Consider the following 11494-nt stretch of genomic DNA (forward strand, 5'->3'; position numbering starts at 1 on the left):
CTCAAGTACGACGTGGGCAAAATGGAGGTTCTTTTACCAAAAAAAGATCCACTCGCAGATCTTGGAGGATCCACAATATGCAGGCGGTGAACTCCTCAATCTCTTCTGCGAACAGTTCTGCCACCACGTGCGCAACTCATTGGTTGACGGAGAGTCCATCTTTTACTCCTCTCGCCCCACTCGCGGCTGCTGTTTTCGTCGTGGGACCCCCCGAACTTCGTTCTTGCCCACTTTTTTTTTTCCTGCGCAAGTCTGCCCTGGCAAAAAAAAAAAAAAAAGAAAAGAAAAATTGCTTTGGGTGGAGCTTGCCACTTTGGAGATGTTTCTGGCAATGGACGGGCTGGGCGTCGTTCGCCCCGGCCGTCCCGGTCCTCTTCTTTTTTCGTATAAGACAAAAAAGAGTGCCCACCTAACCTACCTTTACTTTTCGATAGCCACGCCTACAACTATTTTGTGGTCTCGCGACCTACCTCCCTCCTCCTCCCTCCTCCCCCTCTAGTCTCGGTGGACTTGAGATCTTTGGTCTATCTCTCAATATACCCGAAGATCCTCACTCGACTTTAGCTCTGCACCTATCTCTATAACAGCCGAGATCTCACCGAGTGCATTTTATCATGACTGATTTCGGTCCTCGTGCCCCTCATGGGCCTGATATGTCCGGCACACACAATCCATTGGAGGATATGGATATCAATGAGAAGGGTGCCTTCGATAGCTTGATTCGTCCCGAGGACAGCTACAGCCCGGACGGTGTCTATTGGGCTGATATGCCTCTGGCCCAGAAGATCAAGTTTGTCAGCTCTTACGATGCTGGTGAGGCCAGCCGAGAGCTGAGTGGGATTTGGTCTATGATTAAAGAAGATCCTTTGTCTCCATTTTCCTATTATTTCCGCAACATGGTTCTTCCTGGTGCTGGTCTCGGTCTCGAAGGTTACGTCCTGTTCTCCATCGGTAACATCAAGCCGTTGTTCCAAAAAACCTTTCCTTCTTGCTGGAAAGACCACCAGATTTGCGATAAGCAGTGGTTGAATGCGGTTGATTATTTGGAAATCATTGGTATCATTGTTGGTCAGATCTTGGTTGGTTTCGTTGGTGATTGGTAAGCTTCCATTTTTCGGAGGAGCAGAGCAAAAAGGAATTCTCAATACTAATCCTGAACATAGGATTGGCCGTCGTTGGGGTCTGATTCAGGATGCTACTATCATGTTTGTCGGTTTGCTCATGTTGACTGCCGCTTGGGGTGTTACCCAGAATGGCTGGGTCATCTGTTATGCGTGGTCACTGTTTTTCTACAGTGTCGGTGTTGGTACGTTCCACAATTTCCACAATTTTTCAAAATGGCCTTCTAGAAGGTCGAAATTGGCGCTTGGCGTGAATTATGAGCTAATTAAGTTTCATAGGTGGTGAGTACCCCATGACCGCCACTAGCGGTATGGAAAACGCTGTTGGTTCTGGAAAGATCTCAACCAAGGAGGATCGTTTGCACCGTGGCCGCAAGGTCACCAGTGCTTTCTTGATGCAAGGCTGGGGTCAATTCTTCAACCAGGTTCTTCTGATTATTCTGCTGCTCTGTTTCCACCATGGCAGCGGCAACGACCCCTACTCGGCCGTTGCAACTCAGTGGACCTACCGTATCTCTTTCGCCATCCCCGCCGTCGGAACTTTGTGGCTGGTCTACTACCGTGCTTACCACATGAAGGCTGCTAGCAAGCAACTCACTGCTGCCAAGAAGAAGGCTTCCGTCACCGGATATGATGTCGATTCTTTGCGTCTTACTTTCAAATACTTCGGTCCACGTCTGCTGGCCACTGCTGGTGGCTGGTTCGCCAACGATGTTTTCTTCTACGGTAACAAGCTTTTCCAGAGTGAATTTATTGAGGTTCTGAGCCCTGGCTCCAGCTCTGTGATGCCAACTTGGCTGTGGAATCTGGTTAACGTTGGCGTCTCGCTGGTCGGTTACTATCTGGCATCTTTCCTTATCGACAACAAGTTATATGGCCGCAAATGGATGCAAACAGTTGGATTCCTGATGTGTTTCGTCCTTTTCGTTGTCCCCGGCTTCCACTATGAGTACTATACTCGCCCCGAGAACATCAAGTCTTTCCAGACCATGTACTTCCTCAGCTCCTTCTTCAACCAGTTCGGTCCCAATTGTGTGTCTTTCCTGGTTGCCGCTGAGGTGTTTCCCACCCCCATTCGTGCCACCGCTCACGGTCTTTCCGCCGCGGCTGGTAAGAGTGGTGCCCTGCTGGCCTCTGTGCTCTACAACTATATCGACACTCAAACCAAGTTCTACGTCGTGCCCTGGTTCGGTCTTGCCGGTGTTGTTCTGACGCTGGCTTTCCTGCCCGACACCACTGGCCTGGACCTGAAGGAGCAAGAGCGCCGCTGGCAATTCTTGCGCCAAGGTCGTGAGTCGGACTACCACGGTGCCGCTGTTCACCCTAAGCATCTGTCGTGGTACGAGCGTTTCATCCTCCGCAAGGGTCGCTACTACAACGCCGAGCTGGACTACCAGCAGAAGGTTGAAGAGTACCGTGCCGAATGGGAGGCTGCCATGGCCCAAAAAATCTCCGAGAATGAGAAGGGTGACGAGAACTTCGACACTGATGACTCTCTGCTTGAGGGCCATGTCCACACTTACTTCCACCGTACCAGCCCTATGTTCAAGGGCATGGAGAAGCCCGCCAAGCACGACAACTTTGCTCTGCCACCGGCTGCGGAGTCCGATGAGACTTTTGGTGATGAGCAAAATCACAACATCTCTGGTGGAAGGATAGAGACCACACAAACAGAGCACTTCTCCAGCTCAAATGAGAAATCGTCCCAATAGTTGGATGGTATATTGCATGGCGTTTGGGTTTTGGCTTTCTTTTGCACAAAATTTTGTGATCACGGTGACCGAGCGTTGTCACTTTTTTGAACATTGTATGAATTGCATGATGATGCGGGCCGTCGTCGCCTGTCTGTAATTAGATGTTGATACATACTTACATACCCACATGGATGAATGGCCATTTCTTTGGCTACAAATATCATCTATCAAAGTTCTCTGAATATCATAGTAGTCTGTGTAGAGTTGCTTTGAAAATCACCAGTAGTATCCCTGAGCTTCTGTTCGGTTACTAGCATGTCTTAATCTACCACTGGTAGCTACGTCACCAATTTAGAACCTACGTTATTCTTTGAGGCTCCATATTTGTCACTTGATCTTCCAAGGCCTCCTCGGAGAGAGTTCCCTTCGCAGCATTGTATTCCCTCCAACATGCCTCTGCACAAGGCCTCAACAAGGCGGCTAGTTAGGCGGTGAAATACAAGCGGACAAATACGTGAATTCCCCGCTAATTCCAATATCAACTCTGAATGTGTCCATACTTCTACTGTAGAGACCAGAGACAAGAAACAAAAAGAATCCATGAAATTATTCGCATTTGGATCAAACGGGTCCGGCCAGCTAGCCATTGGTCACACGGAAGATGTCTCAACACCAAAAAAATGCCTCTTCACCTCCGCCGCACCAAACGATAAAATTACAAAGATCGCCGCGGGGGGAAACCATACTCTCCTCTTGACAGAGTCAGGACATGTTTATGCTGCTGGCTGCAATGAAGATGGGAGGTGCGGTGTACTACAGGGACAACAGGATGAGAACGAACATTCTTCAATTGGAGAGAACATCCTCGCGTTTCGACGGGTGGTTCTGACTGATCCCTCTACTGCGAATGTCGTTGATACATTCAGTTGCATTTCTGCGACGTGGGAGGGAAGTATCCTTGTTCCAATAACGCGGGATAGGGTTTTCGTCTTGGGTTCATCGCCAAAGGGTGAATTAGGTCTAGGTGAGGAGCGGACTGTGATAAAGACTGGGGTCATGATTCCGGATTTTCCTCCCGTCGGGACGAAGATTGTTTCGTTGGCGAGTGGAATGGGTCATAGTGTGGCTGTTCTTTCTACAGGTGAGGTTTATGGCTGGGGAGGATCGAGGAAGGGTCAATTGGGCGAGTCTCTTAAAGAGGGGAAGATTGCCTGGTCACCAGGTAAAGTCGAGGGAGTCCCGTTTGGTGTCACTGGTGCTGTTTGTGGGCGGGAATTCACTGTTCTTATTGGGGAGAAGTCGCTGGGTGAATTTGTTGTTCTGGGAGATAAGGCAAATCGATGGGGGATTATGGACATTCCGGATTCTTTACTGGGAAGGGAAGGTGGTCGAAAGGAAATTTTTGATGTTGGAGCTAGTTGGCATGGTATATATGTACATGTTTCTGGGTTGGAGTTGAAGGATAGCTCCAATTCGACGGACCCTCGATCTACTGTTGCTGCCGGGTCTCTTGTTGCCTGGGGTCGGAATGATCGTGGTCAACTATCGCCACCCGGTTTCCCTTCTGTTGTTGAGATTGGTGTTGGCAGCGAACATGTTCTTGCGCTCTTGGAAAATGGCTCAGTCGCCACGTTTGGATGGAGTGAGCATGGGAACTGTGGACCGGACACGGATTCTCGAGGTAATGTGGCGGGCAAGTATAATCTGATTTCCCTTCCTGATGAAGATCGGCCAGATGGAAGAGTGATTAGGGTTGAGGGCGGATGTGCGACCAGTTGGTTGATTGTAGAGTGATTGGAATCATGACGATGCCCATTGGGCTCTAATTCTACGACTTTTTGTCTGCATATGTTTGTCGTGTCGATCAAGCCACTCAGTCAAACAGACCAAAGCCACGAACCTGTTCGGTGTTAGTGTGGTCCTGAATCCAGGAGTTCAGGTGCAGCATACCTGGGACATGCGTTGGGTCGGTGGAAGACCTATCTCATCATTATCACCTCCTTTACGAGGCGCATTTGGCCTCGAGAAATCTGGCTCGATATCTCGCAAAACAGGCTCATAAGTCTCCTTGCCCGAAGCATCCCAGCCAAGGATATCCTGAGGCTCTTCTCCATCCTCGTCATTCATCTCATCCCACTGTCTATCATCATCTGCGGGGACAAAAAGGCTATCAAAATCCATTGACGCAGAAGCCGAAGGCTTATCCATCGTTGGTCTAGGCGTCAGGTTTTCCTGTGTCGAGCTCCCATTCAACGGACGAATGGATCGTGATCGTACAGGCGGAGGAGGCATTTCCATGCTCCTGGCCATCTGGGGTGTCTCGTTTCGACTAATTGATATTGGTGCTGGCGTGGGCGCCTGCCGTTGTGAGAACTGCGGGATAACTGCTCTCCCCGACGAGGATGTTTCTCCCACATCTGCTTCACCCCGCGTCATGACCGTGAACTCGGCATGAATACCTTCAAAATCATATGCCAACTGCATTGGCTTGCAGGGCGAAGTATATCGTGCTGTAACGGTGGCATTCACTGTCTCGGCATGTGCAACGACTGCTTTGAAGTCTTTGAGATTTATGGCGATGTGCATATTCTCTTCGACGATGAACTCTTCAAAATCCTTCTTGTCACAGGCTACAGAGGTGTGAACTGGGTATTTTAGAACCTCTATCATGTGTGAGCATTGTGTAATGAAGAATTTTAGATGAGCTAATGGGCCAGGCCATACCTTTGCCTTCTGTAATTTTCGTTGTAAAGCTTGTGAAAGCTGCCTTGCCAGCCTCGGCGCAAATATCGAGTTGCTCGGCCGATAAACTAAAATGATCGATGATTTGCCTCAAGAAGCGCGGATCAGCAGTCCACTGGTTGGTCGTCTTGCTTCTATCAAATACAGCGTGCTGAATAGCAGCAGGTTCGTAAGTGAGCTTGTACGATTTGATCACGCCTGATGAAGTTAGCCATTTCCCATCTATAAGATGTAGGAGAAGAGACTCACCTAGACCACAAATCATCTTGACAGTCAATCTGCATTCGGCTTGATGCGGTTCTTCGTGGAGCTCCATCTCACAGCGTTCAACAGCTGTATCCTTATGTCGATCGACTCTCCCTCGGAATATAGAGAGAAGTGCCTACCCCCAAGTCAATAAGAACTTAAATTATCCAGCACTTGTAATTTCAAACTCACTTTAATCAATATTTGGCAATAAAACCGTTCTTGACCTTGATTCTGATTTTGATATGAGGCTCGGCCATCAGTACGGACCTGAAACGAATAGCTCTCAAAAAAGATATCTTTCTCGCAAACGAACGAGGCAAACGCCGTCTTAGTACTATTCAAGACACTAAGTCGAAGCTTCAAATGATTCAATTTAGTGAGCGCAGTTCATCAATTCGGCAAGATCGTCCAAAAACATACCGCGCTATGTTCCGCCTCAATGGCAACCGTGTCGCTGAACTTTGATAGACATGTTAGAACATCATGTAGTCGGACAAGAGCCGGTGGGCCCAATGACAATGCCAAGCTGGTCATCACAAATGCAAGATTCGAGACGAGAAGCTTTTTGAAGTGCCGGGTTGAGTTAGCTGGTTGAGTGCCGCGTCGCTGTCGCGTAGACGCGGGGGATTACTAAGCTGCACTTTTGCCCAAAGGAGAAATATGATTTCTATCGCGAGTTGGCCATGGCCATCGTCGATGGATTCCGGCAATGGATAACCGTCTAGAATAATGCATTGAACAGGAGTCCTTACTTGAGGATTGGTTATAAGGTTCTTAAGGAAGATTTGACGCATGGTCGTTTGTCGGAGGTAAACATTGCTTGCTGTTCTCAAGTGTCGACGTAATCTTGCATGCTACAGAATTGTTGGAAGATAGCATATTTACTATCTACAATCTACTAGAGCTCATTATAAATTGTCATATAGCCTTACCAATGCCCAAAACTGATATCATACTTCATATCGAGCACATTGTGTATAGAACGGTTGATGGATGTCAGCGTTGATTTGAAATCGAATCAAGATCACTCTATATACAATGCCCTGCCAGAGGGCCTGAGATCCTAATACACTGTGTTCATCTCAAGTTGATGATACTTGTGTGAAGAATGGAAGAAATCATCTTCATCCTCCATCAGGTCAACTGCGAAGGACAAGACATAGCCCGTGAATATGAAAGCAGTTGCTGATAATGAATTAGTCGGATGTGGGCAATATAATAGAGTGAGCGAGGTAACATACCCCATTCAAGAACCGCAGCTGCGTTCTTTTCTGCATGATGCATCCCGGCCATGATACGGAATGGTAAAATAAATGCCAATTCGGTGATGATGAAAGACACTTTGATGAAGAAGCTCGCAAATAGTATTCGCCTTTCAGCTCCATATAATGTCATGAGATAGAAATAGTCTATGCAGATCGCAACTGCACCGATGATGTATCCCGTACTAGTCGAGACTGTCAGTATGACTGGGGTATCATAAGCTTCTAGAGCAGTTGCATGAGAGACTCACATAAAGATAGTGACAAACACATCATGAAGGTGTTTGAAATCAATGTTGTCAAAGACACCTATCATGAGTAATGAGAGACCTCCAATGATAGTAATGGTAAAAGAAAAATAGATGCAAAGATTGTTGTGGTGTTCTTTTTGTCGAACGAATTGATAAAAGGAAATATTGAAAAATAATGTTGTGATAAAGCAGCCGATTAGAAACAACGGCCACAGCTTTTGCGCTGCTAGATCTGAAATGAATCTGATCATACATCATTAATTACGTCGCCCTATGATATGTCCTGGAACTGCCGGACAATAGATGAAATACTTACGGAACGGTCTGGTCAAACTCCATCCGGCCATATCTCGGCTGGCCGACCATAAACCAATGGCCCAGCAACCCGAAGAGCGTCACTGAGCAACGATTAGCATCTGCCAGATCAGAACTAGAGAAATTCAAGACGATATACCTAGCCACGTGCATGCCGAGACAAGTGGGAAAGCCCAGAAGGGTAATTTTGGCATCTTGCAACGAGTGGTTAGGAGCTCATCGGACTGGGCTCGGAGATGTAGTGACTGAATCTATGTCGCGAGATGAAGCATTGAAACACAGCACACATCAACAACAGGGCGAAGTTGCCATATGAATAAGCAAAGAATGGACAGGCAAAAAGCCCTTGCATTCCAAACAGGAAAACGTGTCGATCTTAATGTAGCGGCTTAAATGGTCCCATTGCCTTAGTTCTCCCTCCCTGATTCACCTGATGAGCATCAATGTGAAACTCCACGTCCAACACCGATCCAATAGTCAAGCTAGTGGGAACAAAGGATGATTCCATCTTTTCCACTCAGGGGAAAGGCCACGAAATAGTCCAAACCTGCAAACTCAACAAGGTGGATGTCTGGCATGTCTTAGACCCACCTCTCTCAAACAAAGGCACGCATTCTTTCTCCTATCACGGAGATTGCAAAACAGTATCAGATTAATCAATTTAATAAACGGCTGCAAAGAAAACCTAGACAGCTTTCGATATTTATTCCAGCATTGTCATAGCACTATTATCTCTGTACTGTATGTACTGTATACAATCGGCCGACTGGACGTTGATAGTCATCCATTCAAGCCCCTGCAGTGGGACTGACGTAGAGATCTACATAAGTTACGAATTGCTGAACTGCCCCCTTTTATCAGTTCTTCGCCCCATTGGCGAAACCAGCCTCCACTGTGTACTGCCTCAGGACTGGCCCCAATATTACATTATGGAAAATCTAACTGTAATTTTCGCACTGCTTCTCTGGTTGGCTCTTAGTTCAAGTTGATCGCGTGCCTGAGTCCCACTTTGGGAATACTCACCCACTGGTGTCTAGACAAAGTACATAGTGTAGGAGCTATCAATCTTCCTTTGCAGGTTGTATTCTGCATCAGATGTGATCTTTGAGAATTTGATCAAGGCTTTTTTCTTTATAACAATATGTACTTGACCCTAGTTGTAGTTACCAAGGGACTCGCTGGTTAAAGAGTATCTACCAGAGCTATACTCCGTACTTCACCTACAGGCACGAACTAATCAAATCTTTTTTAACCACCAGACCCTGTAGAATGTATTCGGAACCCGGGTCATAGTAGATCATCCCTCGCTAGACCGACCTTAGACTTTGAACTTAATCTAAAGAATTGCTGCTTTTCAATCCGAAATGTTTAATTATTGGATATGACACCTGGTGCCTTGCAGCCTTATTTGACCAAATTTGTTTCATGTAAATGGCAGACCCGCCAGGACTTCCTGTGTGGCTGTAATCTCCCATCTCCGCAATGAGATGGATTTTCATTGATATGTAGAACCAAAAGAATCGCTCATGGGGAATCAAACGTGCATCGTAATATCAAAGGAATGTGTTTGTGAAAAGAAATAGTATATGGCCCGGCTTTGGAATATTCAACATGGTGTAGCAAGCCGGGCGCCCTCTCCTGTACTGTGAGTATCATCATCTACTTGTGTATTATTGTTCTCCATTTATACCATGGTCCCGTTGGGGTAAAGGCTGCGGAAATTGTAATTCGAGATTCCGTCTCCGCCGCCGTCCGGCCCGCATAACTTGGAGGAAATTGACACCCACATGGGCGAGAAAAATTGCCAAGAATGCCCCAATGACTAAAGTCTGGGGTATGTAGGTTTCATTCATGTCTTCATCGCCAATGTCACCTTGTTCTGGCTGGCTGCGTATTTGATGGTTGTTTTCTGCAAACATGGGACGTTCACTGCCGAAGGAAACCGATATCGAGAATGAGAATGGCGTGAACGATGTCAGTATGTTTGGGGTTAACGATGTGAATATTGCATAGAAAGGCTTGAATGAAAGTGCCAGTGGGATGATGCAAAATACAAGGAGAGGGACGGCTAGTCATAAGACAGAATGGAGTGATGAGCGAGACGACCTATTACTCAACGTTAGATGGATGCTGATGAGTAACCGAGCACTCTTTTACACACCAATCTCGGGCCTCCAACTCTCTTGCCCATCTTGCGGAGATCTTAAGTCTCTCTCTGACACTCCTAGCTGACAAAATAGGGTACTTCTCTTCCTCTGAGATGGGCAGAATACTGGCAAACCACCAGGGAAACCGAGCTGCATCTGTAGGTACAGGACCGTATGCTAACATGACCCGAGGGTGAAGCCAAGGTGCACCTGCTGAGCGTTGCTTGCGAATAAAATCCCGGGACAGTGCAACAAGTTCCTGCGTGGACAGGGAGTCCAAGGGTGGTTCTGCATTTGGCCCCAAAGATGGATCTGGGATCGCAGCAGCCGCTGTTTCGGTGGCTTCCAGTCTTTCTTCATCTGCGAGGTTAATATCGTCTACACGCTCCGTGCGAGCGACATGATAGCCATCCAGTTCACCCGCCTCAAGCACCTTGAACCGCGAGATACCGGTAGCGATTACAAGACTGCGCCCATCTGGAAGAAGTTCATATCGTTCAACCATCAGAAGCGTCCCATACTGCATGAATGGCACACTGCCAAGTTCATCGCCTTGAGGTCTGCCTCGTCGATTATACATCACCATTCCGAACTTGCCATCTCCGCCATCGACAACCCGTCGAATCATGAGTCGATAGCGAGGCTCGAAAATATGCAAAAACGTCGGCATGGTTGGAAATGACATAGTGCACACAAATAATGGTAGACTTTTCTCGTGGTCAGTTCCCATCTCATCTTGAGCAACAGCTTCTCGTCGAGCAGCAACTTGGTCTGCAAAGAAATGATCGATTATACACGCAAGTGTGCGATTCAATGGTTCAGAATGAATAGCAGACGGCATGCCGACTTTTCGCCGACAAACGGGACACAAATCCGTATGGTCTAAGACACGCGCGAGACATTTTCGGCAAAATGTATGGCCACAGGGCGTTGTCAGAGGATCTAGAATAAGTGAATAGCAAACCTGGCAGTCAAGCTCACTACTGACTCGATCTTTAAGTCTTTGCAACTGGTCGATATCTTCCGGTTTATGGTGTTGCCCCGCCGGATTCTCTTCATAGACCACTTCGGACGCATCATGGGGTAGTCGGCCTTCCCAGGCCAATAAATACAACCCTTGTAGCCAAGGAAGCTTCCCGATGTGAGCGACCTGGGCTTCTTTTTTCACATCGTCCCCGTGATTTACCATCCAGCGAATTGATCGGACCTCACGAGTCTGCTCGACTTCAGCATTTTCCGTGTCGGGCGTTGTTGAAAATGCCAGTTCCTCTTGAAATAATGTAGCGATGTTCCCCAAAACTACATCTGAACCGCAATCACCGACACAGTGATCCCCAGCACATGAACCTGTTCCTTCCCAGTAGCATGTAAATCCTTCTTCGCGGCCTTCCGCCACAGGATATGTGATACCCGTCCGAGGCCTGGATGGCGGAAGACATGAACGACATATCGAGTTGCCGCACGGTAATCGCACCGGTATCGTCAATGGACGAGAGCAATGCTGGCATTGTATCAAGCGGACAACAAGGTGGGCGAGGTGTAGTTCGTTGGGGGTACTTTCTTTCAAGTCGGAGAGATCTGACGTTTCCACGGCAGAAATATCAGCATCTTCAGGCTGCGGCGGCTGTATTGAGGAATTTTCAGTACTCTCCATAGCTGTCGTCAACTAAATCGAGGAGTTGGGGAGGGGAAGTTTGGGGGAATGGAGGTCGT

At 47.5% G+C, this 11494-nt stretch overlaps 5 protein-coding genes across 5 annotated transcripts; 2 read left to right on the top strand and 3 right to left on the bottom strand.

The window, feature by feature from the left end:
• Positions 1-614: 614 nt before the first annotated feature.
• Positions 615-2833, top strand: N7469_001192 (putative MFS phosphate transporter; the record flags this gene model as incomplete). The annotated part of the gene is made up of 3 exons (XM_056640112.1): positions 615-1099; positions 1164-1306; positions 1401-2833. The coding sequence occupies 3 exons, from the start codon at positions 615-617 to the stop codon at positions 2831-2833; spliced, it is 2061 nt and encodes a 686-aa protein (XP_056505869.1).
• A 582-nt stretch (positions 2834-3415) lies between these two features.
• Positions 3416-4609, top strand: N7469_001193 (RCC1 domain-containing protein; the record flags this gene model as incomplete). Its single annotated transcript, XM_056640113.1, has 1 exon — positions 3416-4609. One exon carries the CDS (start codon positions 3416-3418, stop codon positions 4607-4609), a length of 1194 nt encoding a protein of 397 aa, XP_056505870.1.
• Positions 4610-4750: 141 nt separating this feature from the next.
• N7469_001194 (uncharacterized protein) lies at positions 4751-6340 on the bottom strand (the record flags this gene model as incomplete). Its single annotated transcript, XM_056640114.1, has 5 exons — positions 4751-5478; positions 5540-5755; positions 5807-5939; positions 5996-6163; positions 6227-6340. The coding sequence occupies 5 exons, from the start codon at positions 6338-6340 to the stop codon at positions 4751-4753; spliced, it is 1359 nt and encodes a 452-aa protein (XP_056505871.1).
• Positions 6341-6869: 529 nt separating this feature from the next.
• On the bottom strand, positions 6870-7787 carry N7469_001195 (uncharacterized protein; the record flags this gene model as incomplete). Its single annotated transcript, XM_056640115.1, has 4 exons — positions 6870-6991; positions 7048-7253; positions 7320-7562; positions 7636-7787. 4 exons carry the CDS (start codon positions 7785-7787, stop codon positions 6870-6872), a joined length of 723 nt encoding a protein of 240 aa, XP_056505872.1.
• Positions 7788-9304: 1517 nt separating this feature from the next.
• N7469_001196 (uncharacterized protein) lies at positions 9305-11435 on the bottom strand (the record flags this gene model as incomplete). Its single annotated transcript, XM_056640116.1, has 2 exons — positions 9305-9521; positions 9796-11435. 2 exons carry the CDS (start codon positions 11433-11435, stop codon positions 9305-9307), a joined length of 1857 nt encoding a protein of 618 aa, XP_056505873.1.
• Positions 11436-11494: the final 59 nt, after the last annotated feature.

Source organism: Penicillium citrinum (assembly GCF_028827155.1).
Source record: "Penicillium citrinum strain IBT 23319 chromosome Unknown utg000001l:1.0-4955037.0:1.0-4956770.0, whole genome shotgun sequence".
Classification (NCBI taxonomy): Eukaryota; Fungi; Ascomycota; class Eurotiomycetes; order Eurotiales; family Aspergillaceae; genus Penicillium; species Penicillium citrinum.